Below are 24,545 nucleotides of genomic sequence, written 5' to 3' on the forward strand. Positions count from 1 at the left end.
TGACTGGTGAAAATGACAAGTATGCGCAAAATGTAAAAACTTTGAATCGTAAAATCTTACTGGAGGGACTGGATTATACCACTTTGTCTACAATTCTTCCTTCCACTAAACTTTCTGGTTGGATACAGAAGCTTCATTAGCTTTAAGCCGTTATTGACAAAGTTGGGTAGTAACTTATTACATTTACTCATTTAGATCGACTTAAGTGACTTTTTGGGGGGGGAAAAACTACCTTTAGGAGTATTTTTAATTTGCTGTACATTTTACTTTTACTTGTCTAATTCTATTTTTTATTATGAAGCATCGCTTCTTTTACATGAGTTTAATTTCTGCTCTACACACTACGGATGACTTCACTGAATGAAGAACAAATTTGTTTCAAACTAAAAAAAACCTGTAGTTTCTGCTAAAGTTTTATTTTGAAAGAAACCGATTCGAAAAAAAATAAATATTTTGCCTGATTTATATGACAAAATAAATTATTTTAATTTTATCCTTAAAATACAAAAATGTCCACATAAGTTAATAGTTTGTGCCTTCTGATGATATAATTTTTCAATATTAAACAGTTTGTTGATCAGTTACTTAAGTAGCGTTTTTACTATTTTATTTTATCTTTTTATTTTACTATTTTATTTTACTTTTATTTGATTAAAAGTATATTGAAGCAGTGCTACTCTTACTTGAATACAATTTGTGGGTAATTCTGGTTATGCATTAATATTATATTACATTTTGTTATTATTACTGAGATTTACTTGTAAAAAAAACTTAAAACAATCTTTTTATTTCCTCTGCTGTCATATTATTGCTATTAATCCTCAGAGATGCTGAGTGCGCGCGTGTGTGTGTGTGTGTGTGTGGCGCTGAGTGAGGAGCGGGTGGGGGGGGGTTGTTATTGTGAATGAGGGAAACCATGACGTCATCGAACCGATGTCAACAAAGCAGCTCCTGAATCACAGAACGCGCTCCATGTCCACACTCAGACCCGGGTTCGGATCCATGCGGACCCGCAGCGCTCGGTGACGGTCCAGCTCAGACCCCGGTTCGGCACCATGCGGACCCGCTGTGATCTGTGACGGGGCCGTGGACGCGCAGGAGGAGCCGGTGAGTCTCCAGAAGCGGCCGCTGCGGCTGCATGCGTCCCAGTGAGGGTGTCTCCTCGGCGGTTCGGAGCCGCTGGGTGAGTCCGGTTGGAACTTGCGACCCAACCGTGCGTGGGTGTGATTTACAAGCCTGACACGAGGCTGTGCACGCGCCTCCAGCCACCGTGCACGGGAGCTGCGGGTCTTTGTGTTGGCGGGTTCACACGGTTGTTTTACTCCGCGGGGAGCAGGACAAAGGAAGCGGCCGCCGCTCCGCCCTCAGCCGGGGGAACAAAGCGCTGAGGGCCGGTGCAGCAGCCGCGGCGAGCCGCTGGAACCAGAACCAGCAGCTGCAGCTCTCAGAACCGCATCGTCTGAGCGCCTGACAGCGTGCATGTGTCGCGCACACGCCTGGTTGTGCAGGATGAGCTCTTTGTTTTCCAGCTTCTCCTCGGAGCTGCGGGTGATTCTGCTGGTAATGAACACAGCCAGGATGGATCCAGATCAGCGTCCAGGTGCTGGTCCAGATCCGGAAGGGCTGGTTCTGGATCCGAGCTGCTCGTGTTGCAAAGTTTGGACCCGTCAGAGCTGTAAACAGATAATTACAGTGCGGTTGTTGTTTAGGATCGCTCTGTTCTTTTGCAGACCATAAATTCCTTCAGAATGAAACTTGGAAAGTTTAAATAATGATAGACCAAACACTTATTTGTGAAGTAGATGGTAGAGTATTTATTAATAAAATCTGAAAAGTGTGGCTTGCAGATATATTTACTTTTCCTGAGTAGATGTTTTATTTAACCACCTTTGGCTCCAATTACAGCTGCTGTCAGTTTTGTAAATTTAGATTCGACCCCCCACCCATTTTTTTGTCTGAAAAAACAACCAGATTGGATGAAAATTGTCTTTAAAAATAAATTCTCAGTTGGATTCAGGTCTGAACTTTGATTAGGACGTATTAAAATATATGGGTATACTTTGATTCAAACCATATCATTGTAGCTCTGGTTGTATGTTTAGGGTAGCAGTTTTTCTGGAAAGTGAAACTCAACAGTCTCAAATCTTCTGTCGATAACAATCTGAAAAGTGTGGCTTGCAGATATATTCTCCCACTGGAGTCGATGCTTTGTAGAATAATTTTTTGATCCAATTACAGCTGCAAGTCTTTTGTCTCCACCAGCTTTTCAAATGCAGATATAAAGCTTTATGTTTTGCTCCTTTCTTTGCAAAACCAGCGATGTAACTCAGACAGATCGGATGCAAATTGCCTGTAGAAATGAATTCTCTTCAATTCTCAGTTGGATTTAGGCCTGAGCTTTGATTAGGACATTCTAACATGGATATGTACTTTTATTACATGTTCCTGCTGAAGAAGAAGAAGAAGAATAGCATCGCCCTTCCATGATACAACCACAACAATGTTTTTTACTATGGATGCTGGTTTTTTTTGTTGTTGTTGTTTTTATTGAGCCATTATTTTATAGCCTTTCAGGGCTGCAGGTAACGCTTATAGTAGTAATACATAGTTTTTGATGATTAATTGATAAATCAAATAATTCATGCATTCTGCAGATTTATTTGATCACTTTAGCCTTTTTTTTCTTTTTTTACAATATAAGAAACATTAAAAGATGCACTTTTTGAACCAAATAAAGCTAGAACTATGATACTAGATGAGTTTTGGGTAGAATATATTTACAGAAAAAGATTTTTTTAAAAATGGTAAATCCAAAATATATATAATTTTTGCAACATTTTGGCTTAAATATGCACTGAGTGTGTTGTTATTTCACAAATAGTCTTTTTGCTGAAGTATGTATGTTGATTTTTTAATCAACTACTTAATTAATTGATTAATCAATTAATCACGAATAATCAAATTAATCGTTCCAATCCAAAACCCTTCTTTAAACTTCCCCACATCTTAATCCCTGTTCCTTGGTTTCATGACGTATTATAATGTATAATTTTACGTCCCATTAATGTATAAGCACTACTTTATGTTGTAACAAGACAAAATGTAAAAAAATTAACATTTTTTTTACATGTAAAAAAATTAACATTTTTTTTACATGTAAAAAAATTAACATTTTTTTTACATTTTGTTTAAAAAAAGTAGAACACTGATGGTAACTGAAGCACCTCTGAAAGTTACTGTTGCAGTAAACGTCACCCTGATCCCTCAGGTTTTCCTTCCTGGATGTTAGCGAAGCAGATGAAACCTTTTCTGGGATCAGAAGAGAGAACGATCACACAGAGACTGAAGAGCAGAAACACAAATGGGCTGATTTCTGCTGTTTATTTGCTTCTTGGGTGATGCTTTAGTGTTGCAGTAAAACATCGGATTCTGATTTTTCGCTCTGATTTTTAAGTCGATGTTTCGGTTCTGCCGCGTCTGGAGAAGTTAATTGTATTTATTAAAGTCAAACTAGTGGAACTGCAGGAATATCCAGGTTCTTTTAACAAATCTTGATGATCTCTGGTACTTTTTCTGCCTTGAAAACACCACTAACCACAAACACCGCTAACAGTTTGTGTTTGGATTCTCCAGGTTTTGTTTTGATTCAGCTTCTCGCTCCTGTCTGACTGCTATTAGGGTTTTAATGTGTGACTCGTGTCACTTTGCTTTCCCTGAAACCTGAGGTGTCTGATCCATTTTCTACTTCCTCAGCCGCCTGCAGGCCGGGTTTTCTCATCCGAGTCCATCCAACACCAAGGCGAAACTGAACCCAAGGGTTCACTGCAAAAACACAAAATCTTACCAAGTAATTTTGGTTTAGTTTCTCGTGCAAATGTCTTAGTACACTTAAAATAAGACAAAAGAAATTTACAAGTAACTTTTCAGAAAGATATATGGGATTGTTTAAGTAAATAATTCCTTAATATTGATAAAAACGTTTCGGTTCAGTGGGTGATTATTTCACTTAAACACAGAAAAAGCTCCTATATCTTGCTGAAAAGCTACTTATTTTAAGTGTACAAAGATATTTTCACTGGAAACTAGTTGGCCAATTTTGTACTTTCACAGTGTTAGCATTGAACTGATGGTTTCCAACCTGGACAGACTGGTTCTTTCTATCTGAGCTGAAGAGAAATATTAGAAACAAAAACTTTTCGTCCTGCATCTGATTCAGCAGTCGATGGTTTGTGTCATCAGATCTATACAGGAGAGGATGAGGAGGGATCGGCAGCCCTCAGGATGAAGGTTCTGGGTGACCTCAGAGTTCAGGTTTCCGGATCCCAGCGAGAAGCGTGTCTGCGAACAGAAAAGGAGATGATGATGTCACAGCAGGATGTTTATCAGGATCTCCTCTGGGATGTCTGCCGGTCATTTGTGGATCAGATTTACCGGCATCTTTCCCCGTTAATCTGCCTCTCTGCAGCGTTTCTGCTGGTTAAATAATCTGAGGATTTCACTGCTGCAAATGGAGAAAAAAAATATGGTAACCTGTTCTACGTTTACTGCAGGGTGAAAGGGAACGTATTGGTGGATGATATGGGCTTAAAGTTTTATCACATCATTTTGTGCTAAAAGTGATAATATGACAGCAAGCATAGCTCCGCAAACACAAATACTGCTTTTGAAAAACATTCCCATTTGTAAAGAAGTGAGATTTATATCACTAAACTGCACACAGTAACTGCATTAGGTCGTATTTATTGATCTTTATTGATACTTTCATAGAAAAAACTGTGAAGAAAATAGTAAAGCCAGCAATCCTGACAATATGTCTCAGTAAATTTCTATTAATGTCAATAAAAAAAACCTAACAATATAGCTACAAAATGTGTTTTTACTTTTTTATCCACCATTTGTATTAAGAAATTGTCAATAAGAATCAGTAAATTAGAAAATGTAATTAAATCCAGTGCAGTTTAGTGATATAATTTTAGCTTTTTGAAGTACAGTATATGAACATGTGTTGCAAATTCCATACAGTAAGTTATTTTTGGTCTGATTTGTAGCTCAAATAGCTTAGTAATCTTGAAATATGACAAACTAACATAGAAGATAAAATAACTTGTTTTTAGTTAAAAATTCAAATTGAAAAAGGTTTTGTTCCACTGGTAGATTATTTCAATTATAGTAAGAAATTTTCCATGTTATAAGTGAAACAATCTGCCAGTGGAACTAGAACTTTGTTGCTAGGTGATGGGCGGGGCTTGGCTTGGGTTGCTAGGTAACGGCTCTATGACCGTTGGTAGTGATAAGTGAAATAATCTGCCAGTGGAATTAGTATATATATATTTTTGATCAATAATGTGTTATTGACTTTAATCAAGCTCATATCTTTCTGAAAAGTTATTTATAAGTTAGCTTTGTCTTATTTTCTTATTTTAACTGTAGTAAGACATTTGCACCAGAAAGTACTTTTGTGTTTTTTCAGTGAGTTACTTAAAAAAAAGAAGTAATAAATGTTACTCTTGTCGTAATTTTTTAAATGTATTTCTCAATAGAGCCACAAAATATTATAATAAAATTTTAAATACATATCCCCCCAGTCACGACGGTCTTAAACAGGGTGTAATTTATTTTATTCATTACAGGAACAGTGCATGTTAATAACATTTCTGTCAATGTGCCAGAGTTAGCTAGGAGCATAATGAAGCAGGTTTCAGCCGGTTGTAGCAGAATATTGCTGGATGTGTCTGGATGTAGAGAGTAGATCTTAATGGACTAGAATGAATCAGGGGTGGGAAGGAACAAGATGCAGCACATTAGAGCAACATAGAACTGGATGGAGGCAGAAGATGTGAAGTGCAATACGGGAGGATGTTTTAAAAAAGCGGTATTATTTATTTTTCAGGCAAATAGTGGCAATTTATCAAGTAACAATGTTAACTTCAGTTGTTTTAAAACTGCTATATATTTGAACAAATTTAGATTTTGTAATTGGGGCTCTGTCGCTTTAAGAAAGTCCTGCTCTTTAAAACACTCCGCCTTCAGCGAGTTATCACATCACTACTCCCCTATTAACTGTTTTTTACAGCGTTCACTGCAAAAACACAAAATCAAAACAAGTAATTTTGGTCAAATTTACAACACAAATATTTTAGTACACTTGAAATAAAATAAAACTAAATTAGAAGTTACTTTTAATCAAGAAATATGAGCTTTTTAAAAGTAATTCTTTAATATGGATGTAAAACGTACTTTTCCCATTGGCAGATTATTTCACTTATAACTCAGTAGAAATGTTTTGCTTTAAGAGAAATAATCTGCCAGTGGAACTGGTACTTTTTCGTCAATATTGAGGAATTATTGCCTTAAAACTAGTAGCTGAAAAGTTACTTGTAAGTTAGTTTTGTCTTATTTCAAATGTACTAAAATATTTGCTCTAGAAATTAAATAAAAAATACTTGGTAATATTTTATATTTTGCAATGTTGCACCGAGAAGTAGCTTGTGAAATGAGCTCAGTTGATGTGCAGTTTGAACAGATGTTTGCTAATTGCTGCTAGCTAGTCTGAAGGAGCTCATTTTGGGGAAGGCCGGAGGTGGGGCTAGGTCCATCCAGGCGTTTTCCAAAGCTGAATGGTTGCCATGGAGATTAAAGTATTTCTCAAACATGTGTGAAAGGATTAAGGCAACAGTTCAAGTGTGTTTTTGATGATGGAATAAGAAGGTTGATTTTACATTATGCTGCCATTTTAAATGAAAGTAACACCCTGAATGGAAACTGAACAATAACAGTCAGTCCTGAGAGGTCACTCCTCCTCTAACCCGCCGTGTGATTGGATGAAAAGGAGCGGAGACAGATTGCAAAACACAAGATCAGGATGGAAACGTGACGCGTGGCTGTTCTGGTGATCCTCACGGACGCAGCAGATAGTCTAAGCAAATGATGATGATGATGATGGTCAGTATGTGGATTCACAGTGAGCCTTCAGAGGTGGGCTGCTTCAGGAGGTCTGACTCAGCACAAAGCTCCCACACACACACACGCACTCCCACACCCACAGACTGCACACACACACACCCACATGCCCACACCCACACACACACAGAGACTGCACACTCAGCTGTCTGCAGGGAGGATTTATGAACGGCTGAATCACAAAGAAGCAGCTCTGCCTGCAATCTGTGTGCACAGCTGCCGCTCTCTTTAAAGCTCAACTCTAGATCTACAACTGCATGCTGTAGGGTTGAAACGATTAATAAATTTTTAAAAATAATCGTCAACTAATTTAGAAATCAATTAATCTCTAGAGACTCAAAAAAGGCAATTTGCTGAGAGAACAACACAATCAGAGCAGAAATTAAACCAAAACTGTACAAAATATTTAAACATTTTGTAATTAGGATAAAAAAAAAATCTTTTTATCTGAAAATATGTTTTACCCAGAACTCCTCAAGTGGCATAATTTTAGCTTCGCCTGGTTCAAATTCTGTAAACAAATCTTTTATTCAGCACCGTTTGCTATCCTATTATTAAATCGTTTATCCAAAAATTGATCAGATCAGTTGAACAAGAAGGCCTGAGCTTTTCACATGTTGATCCTTTGCTACAAATGATCAATAATACACAAAACAATTATTGTGTTGTTGTATTTAATAGGCAATAAAATGTTTATGTTCTTATTTAAAAAGGAATTAAATGATTTATTTGCATCTTTTATTGTGTTTCTAATATTATATAAAATAAGCTTAAGTGGACAAAAGAAAAATCAGCAGAATGTTAACCTGATTGTCAAAATAATCTATAGAATTTATAGAATTACTAAAATAATTGTTAAAGATAAGTCATGCAAATGTAAATTATTTTAATTTGTCATATGAATTGATTTATTGATTATTGTGACGGGCCGAGTAGCAAGATACAGAGGAATGCAGCAGGATTACAATGCAGCAGCAAGCAGCAACTGCAAAAACACAAAATCATACCAAGTATTTTTATTTTAGTGCAAATATCCTAGTACATTTAAAATAAGACAAAACTAACTTAAAACTTACTTTCCATCAAGACAAACTTGTCTTAAGTAAATAATTCTTTAATATAGGTAATAAAAGTACCAATTCCAGTGAAAGAAATTTGCCAGTGGAACTAGTACTTTAAAAAAAAAAACTATATTAAATTATTTACTTAGTTCTATGTCTTTCTAAAATGTTACTTTTAAGTTAGTTTGTTTAATGTCAAGTGTACTAGGATATTTGCACAAGAAACTAGACAAAATGCTTGGCAAGACTTTGTGTTTTTGCAGTGTAGGATGTGTTAGGATTTAAACAGAGAGCAGAATGATGAAGCTGGATGTAGTAAGAAACAGAAAACAGCAACAGAATGCAAATGAGTGGAGGAAGGTGTAGCGGGATGCAGCTGGAAGTATTTTCTCAGAGTGAGACGCAACAAAATGAAGGGATATGCAGCAGGATGCAGGGGCCTGATGTTGTGTATAAACCTTTGACATAAACCTGGTGCAACAAGCAATAAATCAATTAATTGCATGATAAATTAAGATGAGCGCAATAATTTACATTTGCTTGATTGTTTTTCTTGTCTCTCTTTTTCTACCAAAGACTAGATGACAAAAGGGTTCGGTCTGGTGCTTCGGTCTCAACTCGTCCCGGTTTTAATGGGTAATTTTGCTGACAGACTTCATCGTCCATTTTATTTTTGTTGTTTTATTAATTTTGGATATTCAAAACATCTTCCAGTCCCACACTGCAAAAACACACAATTTTACCAAGTATTATTGGTGAAAATATCTTGGTACACTTTAAATAAGACAAACTAATTTAAAAGTAACTTTTCAGCAAGATGTAGAGGCTTGTTTTACGTAGATAATTTCTTCATATTTAGGAAAAAGTACTTTAAATTAGCTTATAACATGAGAAAAAATTTCTTGTTATAAGTTAAATAATCTGCCAATGGGACCATTACATCAATATAAAGTATTATTTATGTAAAACAAGCCTCTATATCTTGCTAAAAAGTTATTTGTATATTAGTTTTGTTTTATTTCAAGTGTACTAAGATATTTGCACTAGAAACTAAACCAAAAATATTTGGTGTTTTTGCAGTGCAGTGTTAAAATGCTCATTCAAAATTAAAGTTTATTGAGCATTGAGAGGATGAACTTGCATTTTTATCCCGTTACGATTGAAAATGATCTCAAAACAACAATATTATTGTTTATTGCAATAATTTCTGGGACAGTTTATCATCCAGAAAAATGTACTTTGCGACAGGCCTACTTTAGCATGTGATTTTCACACCACAGACGTTTTCTGTCTGTTTGTATCTGATGGCTTTCTGAACGGAGAACAAGACGTTTAGATATGCTTCAACCCGAGTTATATCAGAATTTCTGTATTGATTTATAGTAAACTGATAACTCCTGTGTCTTCATTCTGCATGTAGTTTGTGCAGGGTGTCAGAGGAAGTGATGTCGGAGCAGCAGCATGACAGTGAGGCGTCAGCGCCGGTGTACGTGTACGAATCCAAGGTGCACTGTGCCAACGTGCTGCTGAGCCTGGAGGAACAGCGGCGGCGGGGGCTCCTCTGTGATGTCACGGTGCTGGTGGAGGGCAGGGAGGTCCGGGCCCACCGGGCCGTCCTGGCTGCCAGCAGCAGCTACTTCCTGCAGGTCCTGCTGGGACACAGCGAGTCGCCAGGCAGCGCTGAACCCATCATCAGCCTGCCAGACAAGGTAAGGGGCAAAATGACAGGAAGGAGAGATGATGCTTTTCTTCCTTTTGTGAAGTTTTTAGCAAGCAGAGCTAAACCAAAGCAACAGACAGTCTGAACTCCATCTGTCCAGTCGAGTTAAAGCGGAGCTCTCTTCCGTGTTTCATGATCTTATTGTTCTGCTGTGAAGCCTGAAGGGATGCTGATGTGAGCACAAACCACACAGATAGACAAATATGATGTTGACAACAGTGAAGGAGGAGGAAGCAGAGGATGATGAAGGTTGAAAGAGACCGAATCATTCAGGACACAAAAGATCAACACAGCAGGAAGAGGAAAACATGGCGAATATTTGATTTTTCTGAAAGCACCTCCTTTTATTTTTCAGCTATTTATACGTCACAGTGCCTTTTTGCATTCGTATACAACATAAAACAGGAGGACAATTAACAGGATTTTAAGTAATAGACCAATTTAGGAACACAAGTTCTCGATTAAAGTTATCTAAAGTTGATGGAGCTAGCGATTAATTGATAAGTAACCATTTTCTTAAAAGTTTTCTCTTGTATCAAGAGGTTCAACCGTTTTTCCATAACATACATGGCTAAATTTGTCATATGTTGAATTTAAGGAAAACATTAAATTTTTAATTTTATTTGAGTCAATCAAATACTGGAATAAACAGAAAATTGTGTTTCCCACCCAGATTATTATACGTAGATATTTTTAAAAATAAAACAAAACAGGAACCTCCTAAGTTGCTGAATAGAAAAATAAAAATGAAAAGAATGAAAATATATCCTTAAACTCCCATGAACATAGATATTAATAGAAGTACCGTCGGTCGTTGCTCTTTTGCAAGCTCTGTTTTGACCGTTTCCATTCTGGTATGGCCGTCATCTTTGTGTCAATCCGCTAATGAATGACCAGTGGCGCCCTCTGCTGGATGGCGGCCAAACTACAACACTAAAAGAATATCTAATCAGACCTTATAACTTAATTGGCTCAATTAATTTTAATCTAATAAACCATTAATCGACAGTTAATTGTAATTCTCTTAATTTTTTGCATCCCTTGACCTAAATATGCCTTACAGATAAACTGTGTTTATTTTTCTGCAGGTGACAGCTAATGGTTTTGCTCCGCTGCTCCAGTTCGCCTACACTGCCAAGCTGGTGTTAAGTCAAGAAAACATCCATGAGGTCATTCGGTGTGCCGACCTCCTTGGTGTGCACAACTTGGAGGATTCCTGCTTCCAGTTTCTCCAGGCTCAGTTGGAGAGTGACGGACAGCACTCCAGAAATTGCAAGGTGCAATACGATGAAGAGGAAACTGTCTTTTCCCAAGACGTTTCCTTTGATAGCGGTTCAGAGACAAAGAAGGAAAGCTCTCTAACAGCTGATGCTGCTTCTCCTCATGAAGGTCTTCCACAAAGTCCAAAATCCTGGAAGTACCAGCAACAGGTTTGCGACGACAAGCACAATGGATTAGGTCAACAGACCATTCCCACTCTACCCAGTTCAGAGTCGACAGACTCCTGTGCTGCTCCCCAGACCCTTCTCAACCCCTCCAGGATTAAAGAGGAGCCCTTTGATGAATCAGGACACGAGAGGAACGGCTTCAACGCAGAGTTTGGTACTGAAGAGGTTCTGGAGATGGAGCTGGAAGTGGAGGGAGTTCCAGTTGCAGATAAGCCGTCTGCGGATGGGGAATTAGCCTCGTCCTGCCTGCGTTCATACCTCCAGCGAGGCGGCCTGGATCTTGGCACCATGACTGGCAGCACCATTCAGCAGCTTCTCTCCAACCATCTGTCCATCAGCCACTACAGGGAGCTGCTCAAAGACAGGCAGAGGAGTAAGATGGACTCTCTAAGCCAATCCAACCTCTACAGCGTCAATGATAGGGACATGCAGCAATCCAAGACGTCTTCGTCTCGGTATGAAGGCGAGCCAGACAGATGTACCGTCATTTTCTCCTCTGCTGCTGGTGAGCAACCTTTGTTGTCCAACAGAGAAAAAACTTCAACCATGGAGCAAGTGGAGACTTCTTCACCTCATCTGACATGCCTCACCAGCTCTCCTGTCTCCATCAAGACATTAGCTGCCTCTCCTGTTCCATCCGAACCCCAAACTCAGACCCCCAGCTCCCACTCCTCATATCCAGATGACATAGCCACTGGTAGCTCGCCGTCCAGCCTGGCCTTTGACCTCTCTTCTGCCCCACATGTCAGCTCAGTCTCGGCTCTTCCTCATTGTCTGGTCGGAGTGGTGGAAGCCCGGACGCCACTCAGAAGTGAGGTTGTCTTCAGCCAGGGCCACATCAAGATCAAAAGTGAGCAGGAGTTTGGTACCAGTGGAGGAAACTCCAGCGATGAGTCCGAATCATTCTCAGAAGGCGACAGTGAAGGTGGATCCAGAGTCTCTGGCCCTGAGGTTAGTAGTTAGCTTCTTTCTATTCGCTCTTTAAGATCACACTTCAGAAGACGGACCGCGTTGTGTTCATGTGCGCGATGGAGGCTTAAAAGCTGCCAAAAGATGGCGCTACTGCTGTTCTTAGTTTTCACAGTTTTTCTTTTTCCAGAAAACAAAAACTCTACAAAATCCATATTTTTAGAATCCAGTTACTTAAATGTAAATAAATATCTTTAATATTGTGGTTTTGAGCAACTGCACAAAAAACAAGGTTTTTCTAATAAATCTGGTAATGCTCAGATATCCTAGCTTTTCTTCTGCCTTGAATGCACTGCAGCATTAACAATATTTATTCTGGGATATTCTAGCTTATATTTATTGAGGTATGGATTTATGCATTGTGTTATACACATTCGTGAATTATGTTGTGCGCTTACAAATCTTATTGTACGCTAATTACTAATTTAGCTGCAGAGTGGTTGAAGAATGCAGATGATCCGTAGATGCAAACAGGATTTGATTAGTCTGATACTGACACCTGCTGGCTGTTACACCGCATTACACTCACCTGCCTTCATGCGGCGGATTTTCTCCGATTATTGATCTTGTTTAAGGTCAGAGTTTCTGCGCCTTGGTTCTTACTGCGACGGAGAATTTGGCTTACACTAAGAAGAAATAATAAATAATAAAAACATAACATTACGAGAATAAAGTCAAAATATTAATAGAATGAAGTCGTGGTGTTGCCAAAATACAGTCATAACATTACGAGAGTAAAGCCACAATATAACGAAAATAAAGTCGAAATAATACGAGAATAAAATATTTCGAGAATAAAGTCGAAATATTAGGACTTTATTACGATACTACTTAATTCTCGTAATATTATGACTAATGTGTTAATATTAATACGTATTCTTGTGATATTTGGACTTCATTCTGGTAATTATATTACTTTTTTTTACACTCAGTCGTAGTTTACATCCTTCTCTGCTATCAGTTCTTGTTGAACTTAAGCCGAAGAGGTAATTTAATAACATTAATTTCTGTCATATATTTTTGGTGCAGAAACACGTCAAAAAATTTTTGGTCAGTGGATCCTGAGATAGTTGTCAGTAAAGATGTTAATGTGGTTTAAATCTGCAGTTTTTATCATGAATTTAAACTTTCATGCCGTCAGATCGGACCTGATCAGATTGAACTCCTCGGTTCTTTCAGGTGAAGCTGCCGTTCCCTGTGGATCAGATCTCCAACCTGCCTCGCAACGACTTCCAGGTCCTCATCAAGATGCACAAACTGACCTCAGAACAGCTGGAGTTCATCCATGACATCCGGAGGCGCAGCAAAAACCGGATCGCTGCTCAGCGCTGCCGCAAGAGGAAGCTGGACTGCATTCAGAACCTGGAGATGGAGATCCGAAAACTGGTACGGGCTTAAAAACACACACTTAGCATAACATTACCCCAACAACCCAAAATCTATATAGTAAAGATTATGAACCTCTGAGTTACTTCTAACAAAGGCTGGACTAGGGCTGAAACGATTAATCATGTTGAAACAATTATTGAAATAATTGTCAACTAATTTAGTAATCGGTTAACTAGAGTAGAGACTAAATGAAAGATCATTTGCTGAAAAAGCGTACAAAAGTGAACAAAAAAATACATATTTAGTGTTTAAGATAAAAAAAATCAACACCTCCTCAAGTGGTTTAGTTTTAGCTTCACCTGATCATTGAGATTTTCTAAAATAAAACTCCTCTTAAACAGCTTTTGCTCTCCTCTTACTAATCAATAAATGCAAATTAACTCCACTTTGTTTTGATGTTAAGAAAAGAAGAAAAGGCTGAACTTAGAAGTATTTTTAGAAGTATTTATTTTAGGTGCAGATGCATCCTTTGCTACAAATAATCAAAAATCACTAAAGAAATACTATGTTATTGCATTTTAGGCAATAAAATCCCTTATTTAAAAAAAAGGAATTTATTTATTTTTATTTAAATTTTTTAAATGTTTTTCTAATATTGTGTAAAAGAAGGTTTACATGTAGAAATTGCAGAATGTGCCAAGTTTTCTTTATCCGACTTATCATTAGAATAATCAATAGATTAATTGATTAAAAAATTGGTTGCAGCCCTATTAAGCACCTTTTGCTATCAAATTATTGATCGATTAATCAAAAAAAATTGTCAGCAATATAAAATTTATATACTGCATTGATGTTACGTCAAGTGAAAGGGTTTGAAAGTATGTTTTTAGTTGCAGGTGCATCCTTTGCTACAAATGATTATGATTTTATGCAATAAAATGTTAATTTTCTTATTTGAATTGAGTCCTTTTACTTATTTGGATATTTTAATGTAAAGAATTAAATAAAAAATGCAGAATTTGTCAGTTTGTTTTGTCTGATTAATTGATTAATCGTCAGAATAATTGATGGATTATTCTGTAACTAAAGTAATCGTTAGTTGCAGTTGAACTCAGTTTGTTTCTTTGTTCTGACTTTGAGATTTGACCCAGTTGTGTGTTTTCTGGATGCAGGTGTCCGAGAAGGAGAAGCTGCTGAGTGAGAGGAACCAGCTGCAGGTCTGCATGTCCGAGCTCTGGCAGAACCTCTCCTTCCTCTCGCAGCAGGTGTGCAGAGAGGTCCAAACCAACCAGACTCCGCCCGCCTCCGCCACCATCGACCTCACCTCAGATTCTTCGGACCAGGATCCCGTGAAACCCAGATCCGGCATGGTTGGCGAGAACTCTGAGGAGGTGGAGAGCAGACGGAAAGTCCAGGACGTGTTCGGTCGGAAGGAGCAGAACTCAGACGGTCCAGTGGTTCTGGTATCCAGTGAGGAATTGTGTAGCCCCACAGTGACAGTGGATTTCTGTCAGGAGATGACGGTGAAGTGCACAACGGAAGAGCCGGACACGCAGGACTCGTCTTGAGCAGAACTGGTTTGTTTACCTGTCTGACACACCTGTGATCTCATTAGTACTAACGGAGGTGGGCTTTTTTTTATTTGGACAGGTGAGAATGAGCAAGTCGGCAGCTTATTTCCTATTTTTAAACGATCCATTCTCCCGTTTATCTCGTTTTTTTTTCTCAGGAAATGTACAAACTGTTCAGTTTTCTCCTCCTTAACTTCTCTTTAAGTATAACAAAAATAAGTGTAACTGGTTTAACCTGAGGACCAAACCAGATTCTATAAAGGTGAGGAAACCTCAGAGCTGCATGTAGGTCTAAAAAAGAAAACCAGTTTAAAACCAGTGAGAGCTGCTGTTTACAAAACGATTCAACTTTGACCTGCTGATGTCTGTCAAAGAGGTTCCAGCTGTTGGTGGAGCGGTTTTCTTGGAAAACATGGAAGTACTGACATATACACTGCAAAAACACAACATTTTACAAGGTATTTTGGTCTAGTTTTTAGTACAAAAACTTTAGTACAAGTAAGATAAGATAAAACTAACTTACAAGTACATTTTCAGCAGGAAATAGGTCAGTAATTCTTTGAAGTTAATGAAAAAGTTCTAGTTTCACTGGTAGATTATTTCACTTATAACAATACATTTCCCCCATGTTATAAGTGAAATAATCTGCCAGTGGAAATAGTACTTTTCCCATCAACATTAAGGAATTATTCACCTAAACAAGCTCCTGTTTCTTGATGAAAAGTTACTTGTAAGTTAGTTTTGTCTTGCATGAGGAGCTAGACAAAAAAATCTTGGTAAGATTTTGTGTTTTTGCAGTGATACTAGCACAATAGATTAAATCAAATTCATCCTACTTCCATTTTGTATTTGTAAACAAACAGACCGATTTAAACTGATCAAAAGTCAGTTTACTTTTCATTATTGTTGAATATTTTCATGAATTATAAAGTTTGAAAATGTGAATTTTGGTCTGTAACTTCATCCCAATTTGGACCAAAAGGTTCTTATAAAATATGCCACGTTAAACTCTTGGGTGACCTTCTGTTGGCAGATATCATTATTTTTAAGGTGATATTTAAAAAAATCCCTACAGTAGACTACATATAATATAAAAAGTCTGTATGATCTGAGAATATGTCCCTTGAACAGCATACAAACAACTGAGATGACCATCGCCTATGAAAACAAAAATCACCTCATCAAACTTAAGTTTAAATTCTCATCGCCTCATAAGGAGCTAATTCAGCACAAAAAAACAACAACAAAAAAAAAAACAATAAATCTGTAAAATTAGAAGACTAATGTGAAAATATATCGCAAAAGCGCAACGCCCATCTTAAAAGATTCAACAGCAGAACAACATGAGATCGTCTTGAAGATTCTTCTTCGACCAGATGAGAACAAAGTAGCGATGTTTGGCTATAATGGACGCCACTATGTTTGAAAATAACTAGAAAAAAAAAAAAAATCTGCAAAATCATCACAATTCTTCACACACCAGCAGTTTAGCACGGTGGTGGAGGACGGATGACACCTTCTAGTCACTTATTCTAAAAGCTAAATATCGGTTCAAGCTAGATCTTAAGCGTTAACACATTCGGTTAATCTATATTAATGGCTGAAACAGAGGAATGACAGTGTTGCCATGGCAACATCTGTGGGTCGGCCCTAGCAACGGCCCGCTACTCAGTCGGTTTACATTCCGGCTCGGTGTTTTCAGTATTTCTCACTTCAGTTCACTCTCATCTGTTCAGTATGAAAATCAATGTGTGCATCGCAGCGGTTAAATTGTTTTACAAACTGCCGCAGTTTATTGGGACTTCCTGGAAAATGGGGGTTACCTCGAAACGGCCAGAGTGGCGTTTCAACAACAGAAAGACTTGGATGGAAAGTCACGTTTTTTTCTGTTTAGTGAAGCAGTTGTTGTCGCAGCTTGACCGGAAGCATGAAATCAATCCTCTAAACGAAATCATTTGATAACTGATCGCTCTGATCATCAAGCACATCCTGGTTTTTGTAGACTCTCACTGCTGCCCCCTGCCGGAAACAACATTACACATATTTTCATATTGTCAACTTCCTAAAAAAAAAAGCCATCTTTTGCCAAGTGATTTATATATATATAAAAATCTAAATAATCTTTTGGCAACAAAAGAGATGGTGATTTTTAAATGTTTTTTAAAAAAATCACTTCTGGCAAAAAATAACTTAGGCCATATATTTTAGGAAGGTGACACAATTTAATCTAATTTATAAGGAAATATCAATGCAGAATAAGATTCAACCAGACCCAAAATGCATGGATGGATTTGTTTTTACTTGTTTCATTTTAACGTGTCTACTAGGGTTTTACAAATGTGTTTTTAAGATTTGATAGTTAAGCTGCAGTTTAACATTCTGATAAAAAAAGGTTTTCCCTGTGTTTCAGTGAAAACATCAGGCTTCAAAAACACAACCAATACCTTCACGATGAGTTCAGATATTTGAGTTTTGCAGGAACTCCCCTTGTTTTCACAGCCAGAATTTATGTAAATATCTGTAGAAAGAAGATTTGCGTAATTAGTGCAGGTTGGATTTGTTAGGATTAGGATTAACTCATTCAGGAATTCAGGTATATTCTTTCACCAGAGTAGATGTTTCCGTTTCTGCTCCCAGTTTCTGCAGCAGCTGCTAAAGTAAAACCCAAACGCCCAGCTCTCCGTGTCGGTGCAACTTTCATATCAACTTTCAAATTCACATATCATGTAAATTTGTCGAGCCGCTGATCAATTTGTTCTGACACACCAGTTTGTCTAATGGTGGATGGTTTGAAGCCAGAGCTCTAAATAAACACTGTGGCACAGTATTGATCGCTGGGATGCCAAATTCATGTGTTGAAAAGTCGATGCAGGAGCACGTGGCTGCACAGAGTGCTGCTGCTGTTTGATTCAGCCTCCAACGTGTTGCAGCGCTGCAGTTGGCCTCCTGTTGTCCACAGTAGGGTCACAGGGTCACTGTGGACACCCACCCACAGCTGGAGATGTTTACCACGGTGGGAGATGTGATCAATTTGAAGCTGCTGTATTCACCCCGATTTATTTATTTGGGTTCTTTGCGGATCAAATTCTTGTTAATCTGGACTTATTTGTTTGGTTGTAATATTTGACCTCCTCCAACCCTGACTATTACACAACAACGTATTAGGGCCTTTGCAAATAGAAAAAAAAAGAGTACATTTCTGCCAAAAACTTCAGAAAATTTGTAATTTATCTTAGAAATATTCTGGAAAAATGCTTGGAAACGCCTGATCTTGAAAAGTTGAAAGTTTGCAAAGAAGAAGCATTGAGAGATGTTAAGATGAATCTGGGAAATTTTCTAGAAAAATCCAGAAAATTTCTCAGTTCCAAAATTTAAACATTTTCCAGAAAAACTCAACTTTTTAGATTAAAAAAACTTGGAACTTTTTGAGCTCCGAAAGTCGAAAATTTGTAAGAAAAGATACTTTTTTTAGATTAATCTAGAAAATTTTCTAGAAAATACTTGGAAATTTCAGCATTTCAGAAGTAAATTTTCTTTGACTATTTAAAATAATCTAAAAAATTCTGAGTTTTTCCTTGCAAAAGTTCAACTTTTGAAACTCAAAAATTTCCAAGCTTTTTTCTAGAAAATTTCTAAGATTTGTTTTTTGGCAGTAATTTACTCCTCCTTTTTTCTGTCTATAATCGCCGTAATACGACGTCTTTCTATTCTTTTTTCTTCTGTAACATATAATTCAGACTAAATTTTGTTTATTCTAAAATATAAAATTTTTGATAACTTTTTGAGAAAAAAAACACTAAAGTCTTCCTTCAGTCATCTGATCAAACAACTTTGCATATACAGTAGGTGGTTGAAAATGGGCTAAAAATTGGTTCAAATGTCATTATTGGCAAGTTAAATATTAACCCTGACGTAGCAGCTTAAACAGGTTTGGTATTGAGAAACTCTGGGTAAAAAGTGGAACCCATACGAGTCCTAAATATGTTTTGCAATTTGAACTACTTTCCATTATGCCTATTGAAGACCCAGGGTATCTTGTTTATTGGGTACTGTTGGGTATCTTGCATAAGTTACCCAACAGGTGTTGCCAAAATAAGTTGCATACAATCAACCCACATGGATTCTGAGCAAATTCCACTTAGATCCCACATAAACATGTTGGCTAGTTATTTTTCTTGCTTCAGGAGGAGTTCCTAAAATAAAATTATGCCAATTTACATTCTGACTTTACTCCATAAACATGGCCAAACAAACTGGATTTCTGGATTGAAATGCAGCTCAGTTATTGAGTTGAACATTCTGCAGCAGAATTGCTGTTCTGGAGAACTTTTGGGGCATTTGGACTTGATACCAGATACAAAAAAACAAAACAAGAAGAATCCATGTTTGGATTTTCAGCATTCCTCCTTTGCGACAGACTCTGTGTTTCTAACTTTTTACTCTGTGTACTTCTTTGTAGGTTTTGTGGACCATTTTTACCTGTTTTGTGTAACTGTTAACCGATGACTGTTATTTGCAGCTTTTTCTTTTTAAGTCTCTGAATGAGGTTTCTCTGGCTTTTGTAAAAACTGAACAACATGTCACATCCCGTTTATTTGATAAGAAAAAAAAAGGTCTGACAGGAACAAAAAAAACCTGTTTTTGTAGAGAAATAAAAGCATGAGGACTGTTGATGGTGTGTTCTGGTTAAATATGTTCAAGTGGTTCTGTTCTTGTTTTAAATCTGAATGAACTGAAGGGGTTTTCATATAAATGACTTTACACAGACTGAATCTGTCCTTGACGTAAAAACTCAGAGTTACACAATCAAGCAGATCCTCGTTAAGCCCGATCCTGTTGGCAGTGAAACACTCCAGCAGACTTTGTAAGGTGCTTTGAATCATCCGCTGCCTCATCATGGCCGATCCTGGCCGCATGTGACTCGGTCTGAGAATCGATGGATCGCTGATACAGTTTGTCTCCAGCTGCTGAAACTCAGCCTCGTCTCTTCACTTCTTCATGATTGAGGAAATATCCAGAAACATGCTCTGAAAGAGGCAGACACATTGGATGTTACACCACACCAGCAGACTTATCAGATCACTTTCTGGTAAACATGTTACGGGACTAATTAATGCATGGAGTAGATCGTCTGTCTGGCAGCAGGATAATGATTTTTCCAATATAGAGTCACATATACAACACAGGGAGACGAGCAGGGGTCACTTAAAGTGCTTATTCAACAACTGGACCTTTTCAAAAAGGTTTGTTTACAACCCTCTGTCTCATTGTCTGTCAACAAGGAAACCAAGATTTCCCTTATTTCATCTTCTCCTAGAAGATCCTAATAGTACTTGATTCTTGCAAAGAAATCAACAGAGAAAGCTTGTTTCATCCACTAAGTCCGTCAAAAAACGCACATCTGGTAGCCTAATGTCACTTTTATTTAGTTGATTTCACAGTAAAAATGGTGCTGCACGGTCGGCTGCACAAACAGACAAGGATACAAACCGAACTTGGCATTTTATTGTGTAACTTTTAATGAGGAAAGATGGCAGCGATGAATATCAGCCGTCAATCATAATGACTGGCAGCCTTCGGTGTAACCACGGATTTGCAGTGAACACTTTTAACAAGGTAAGAAGATTAATGTTTATATACTTCTTAAGTATGATTAGATAGATATCAAATATTGCATTATGGCGAAGATACGCGTCTAACCATCAGTAACCATGGAAACAAGGCCCCATGGTCACATAGTCTAGCATGTATGGAAAAAACTGGTTAGCATCTCGTATACTGTACGTTTTTAAGGCTGCTCTGGTTTAAGGGGAGACGCTGTTTATGACATAGTGACATAAATCATGTGGTGTGAATTCAGGCACAGTCTGTAATTTGATCAACACACCAGGAGGGAGGAGGTACGGGTCGGTTTCTAAGCTAGCTGTTTCAAGCTTCTGTAAATATCGCCGTCTATGAGCCCCAACCAGGTGTGTTATGTTCAAAGACAAATTAGCTCGACTGGAACAAGTAGAAGCCACGAATAAACAAGCAATAACAACTTGGAAAAACAACTTCAGGCGCTCAGTTCAATAGACCCGATCCTCTCTTCCGACATCCATCATGGCGTTGGAAGTGAATGATTAAGTGACGTAGTTGCAAAGAGTCAGTAGTCTAGTAGTTCTTTCAGGCAGTATCTGTAGGGGAAGGTTGGAATATAGATGAATGAGCGGTAATTGAACGTATGAAGCCCCAAGCCGCCTAAATGCTTCTCCTGCTCCATCTCATCATCACTAAGGCACAAGAGACCAAGACATTTATACTCTTCTGATTGAAGCAGAGACTGACCTCTGATATGTAGCTCAATGTTTCCAGTTTTCAACTTTTTCTGTTTGAGAACTGTCAGCAATGTTTCCCACCCTTGTTCCCTGAGGCATGTATTAGATGTTTCTCTGCCTCAACCACACATGATTTCAATTGATGGCTGATTAACAGGCTTTTACTCAATGGCAGTCATCTTAATTAAGTGTCTTATGTAAAGGAAATATCGAAAGCATGCAGGGCAGTGTGTCTTGAGGACCAGGATTGGGAAACTTGGGCTATAAGGTGGTTAGCCTCCCATCCTAAGCTGTTACAGTTCTTAGTAATTGAAAACAATCAAGAGGCAAAAGCAAAGTGTAGTAATTACCCCAATGTCTTACTGCTAGTTAGTTTTTGCATCACTGATTACAAATCTACACCAGAGATTCTTTGAGACCAGATTGTTCCAAAAAGTTGGATCAGTACCATCTTGAAGGAAGCAGATAATTCTCATACAAGAGAACGATATTTGACTCAAGACAGCATTAAGCTGAACTGTCAGGCCGAGAGCTACAGACTTTCCTAGTTGTTGAAGGTTATCTGTGTGAATGAAATGCTCTTACAAAACCTTTACTGTGTAGAAGAAAAGAACAGTTCTCCCAATATAAACTTTCAAAAGCCATCCTCAAAGTCATACCTATAGTCTGTTTTGAGATTGTTAGTTGTTGATTTCTCTTGACAACTTAGATCAGGTTTCAGAGGCATATTTGTCCTTTAGTCTTTTCCATGCTGTTTTTTATTTAATGATGATATTCTTTTTGCTCTCTCAAAAAGCAAGATGGTCTCTTCTCTCTGGTTTAGTCTTTATTGACTTACAAAAGAAGATCATTTCTGTACCTTTACTCGCTCTCATCAGAGTTAGTCGCTGATTGAACCATAGTATATCTGTATGAATGATTTAAGAAGTTCTTAAATGTCAACAGAACAGCTGCCAAAGTAAAAACACTTTCTCCTCTACAGTGGAGAGTATTCATGGAGGTTAAGGACCACAAACACCTTCAAATAGCTAAAATATGATTATAGCTGCCTGTTTTAATAGTAAAAAATTAAATATGCCTTGATTTACTTTAATACACACCATGGAAACCATCTTAGCACTACAGCAGAAGCTAATATTTGCAGTCTTCCTTAATGACTCTCTTGGCGGTACAGTCAATCAGTGCAAAGGAAGATGCAACATGCTCTTAGATTGGCTTCTTTGCTAATGCTAGCTATTAGCCTGTCAAATAGCATTGCGTTGTTGTATTTCAACTTCCCAAACTGCATTTTCAGAGCATATTTTTGATGTGTTTCTAAAACAAAACAGCCAATAGGCAAGGGTCCACTGTATTGATTTCATAGATTCTCTGAACCTTTTGCATCTCTGCTTACCATTGACATTCGTCGGCCTCCGGCTGGCGGCATCATTGGCATGTCTCCCTGGAGAGATCCCAGTTCATCGGACTCCTCCGAGCTGTGCAAGGATTGGCTGGTGGAGGCGCTCATGGAGGACAGGCTTTCGGATGGAGGCCTGATCATGAAGCTGGTCCTTCTGGGGTTGGGAATCAGGAAGTCGCTGACCGCAGACTGTCGTCTTTCTTCCTCATTGATGGTTCTGATGGCTGCAGGCCTTATGGTGCTCCCAGACAGCACATGGTCCAAATGGCTGGGCTGAGGATGCTGCTCCTCCTGGATTTCTGCTTGGCTGGTTGCGTCCTCCTCCACTGTGGACATGGCAGAGTTCCAGGCTGGATGGTGGTCCAGGGTCACTGTGTGGACCTCTGGACCTTCAGTGGTTTGTGGAGTTGCACAAATCTCTACAGACCTGGGTGTCATCCTTGCTGGAGGGCAGCTATAGCCGGTTTGACCCAGATGAACCAAGCTGTTGTGTCTTGGCGGATCGTGGATTGTGTAATGAAGAGGCTTCATGTCAGCCTCCTGAATCACCTTGAAGGTCTGAGTCAGAGGCCCATTGTGAGGGGAAACATGGCTCATGACACAGAGCTGTTGTAAGGATGCCTTCTTTTTGGACCTGTAGATCAGACTGTCGTCCTCAGTGTACCTCTCTCCATACAGAGTCTGTTTGATTTTACGGATGCCTAAGTGGAGAATCTCCAAAATGTTCAAGAAGAGTGAAACTCCAGCAATGATGGTCATAAAAAACATGAAGATGGTCTTTTCTGTGGGCCTGGAGATGTAGCAGTCCACACTGTTGGGGCATGGTAGCCTCTCACACCTATACAGAGGCTCCAGATGGATTCCATACAGGATATACTGGCCTAGGATGAAGCAAACCTCCACCAGAGAGCGAGTAAGGATATGGATGATGTAGGTTCTCAGCAGAGAGCCTCTAAGAGGAGCCTTCTTCACCTTCTTCTGCTCCTCCAGCTTCCTCAGCTCCTTCTCTATGCGTTTGTGATCCTCAAGTTCTGCCTCGTCCATCTCCCCCTTCAGTTGGATCCGCCGCCGGTGGCGTTCCTTCTCCAGCGCCCTGATGCAGTACAGAGCATGGCCCATGTAGACCAGAGAGGGCGCAGACACAAAGATGACCTGCAGCACCCAGTAGCGAATGAGGGAAATGGGGAAGGCCCGGTCGTAGCAGACCGCCTTGCAGCCTGGTTGGTCCGTGTTGCAGACGAACTCCGACTGCTCGTCATCCCAGACGTCCTCAGCTGCAGCTCCCAGGATCAGCATGCGGAAGATGAAGAGGATGGTGAGCCAGATCTTCCCTACGATGGTGGAATGAATGTGGACCTCTTCTAGGATGCTGCCCAGCAGGTTCCAGTCACCCATGGTCAGATTTTCACCACTTTAATGCCACATAGTCAAACTGAGGACACAAACGCAACTCGTTAGATTCAAATAGAGGTCCAGGCTCATTTTAGTTAGACAGATTAAAGTTGTAGTATGTAACTTTTATTAAAAATATCTTTTGCATGCCTCTCCCAGTGATCCCAGTGTTAACTAGAAACAACTAATCAGATCCAGAGTTGGATCTTAGTGCTGTCAATCACCTCACCCTCCTCTACCCTTGGTCTGTGCTTTGCTGCCTTTTGTGAATACTATTAGTTAGCATAGCCACTGAGATAATGGCGAATAAATGGTTGGTAAGTTGTTTTTCAACCATTAGCACAATGAGCAGCAAACAGGAGGATGATTGACAGCGCTA

General features: G+C 38.7%; 2 protein-coding genes across 3 annotated transcripts; one reads left to right on the plus strand and one right to left on the minus strand.

The window, feature by feature from the left end:
* The first annotated feature begins 902 nt into the window (after positions 1-902).
* Positions 903-19,729, plus strand: bach2a (BTB and CNC homology 1, basic leucine zipper transcription factor 2a). 2 transcript variants are annotated; one of them, XM_032547445.1, is made up of 5 exons: positions 903-1,107; positions 9,442-9,730; positions 10,830-12,140; positions 13,338-13,544; positions 14,660-19,729. In XM_032547445.1, the coding sequence occupies exons 2-5, from the start codon at positions 9,467-9,469 to the stop codon at positions 15,053-15,055; spliced, it is 2,178 nt and encodes a 725-aa protein (XP_032403336.1). In that variant the 5' UTR covers positions 903-1,107; positions 9,442-9,466; the 3' UTR covers positions 15,056-19,729. The 2 variants fall into 2 exon arrangements, with proteins under 2 accessions (XP_032403336.1, XP_032403337.1); XM_032547446.1 differs by lacking the exon at positions 903-1,107 and adding an exon at positions 8,563-8,657.
* A 317-nt stretch (positions 19,730-20,046) lies between these two features.
* On the minus strand, positions 20,047-24,200 carry gja10a (gap junction protein alpha 10 a). Its single transcript, XM_032547833.1, has 2 exons — positions 22,769-24,200; positions 20,047-20,085 (listed from the first exon to the last, which is right to left on the minus strand). The coding sequence occupies exons 1-2, from the start codon at positions 24,167-24,169 to the stop codon at positions 20,047-20,049; spliced, it is 1,440 nt and encodes a 479-aa protein (XP_032403724.1). The 5' UTR covers positions 24,170-24,200.
* Positions 24,201-24,545: the final 345 nt, after the last annotated feature.

Source organism: Xiphophorus hellerii, chromosome 19, assembly GCF_003331165.1.
Source record: "Xiphophorus hellerii strain 12219 chromosome 19, Xiphophorus_hellerii-4.1, whole genome shotgun sequence".
Taxonomy (NCBI): Eukaryota; Metazoa; Chordata; class Actinopteri; order Cyprinodontiformes; family Poeciliidae; genus Xiphophorus; species Xiphophorus hellerii.

What these genes read in the sequence shown, in the direction of transcription:
- bach2a (XM_032547445.1), top strand. Translation starts at nt 9,467, where the DNA reads ATGTCGGAGCAGCAGCATGACAGTGAGGCGTCAGCGCCGGTGTACGTG. An exon ending in CCAGAGTCTCTGGCCCTGAG is followed by an intron (nt 12,141 to 13,337) that starts GTTAGTAGTTAG and finishes CGGTTCTTTCAG; the next exon opens with GTGAAGCTGCCGTTCCCTGT. An exon ending in AGATGGAGATCCGAAAACTG is followed by an intron (nt 13,545 to 14,659) that starts GTACGGGCTTAA and finishes TTCTGGATGCAG; the next exon opens with GTGTCCGAGAAGGAGAAGCT.
- gja10a (XM_032547833.1), bottom strand. Translation starts at nt 24,169, where the DNA reads ATGGGTGACTGGAACCTGCTGGGCAGCATCCTAGAAGAGGTCCACATT. An exon ending in GAGGCCGACGAATGTCAATG is followed by an intron (nt 20,086 to 22,768) that starts GTAAGCAGAGAT and finishes TGCCTCTTTCAG; the next exon opens with AGCATGTTTCTGGATATTTC.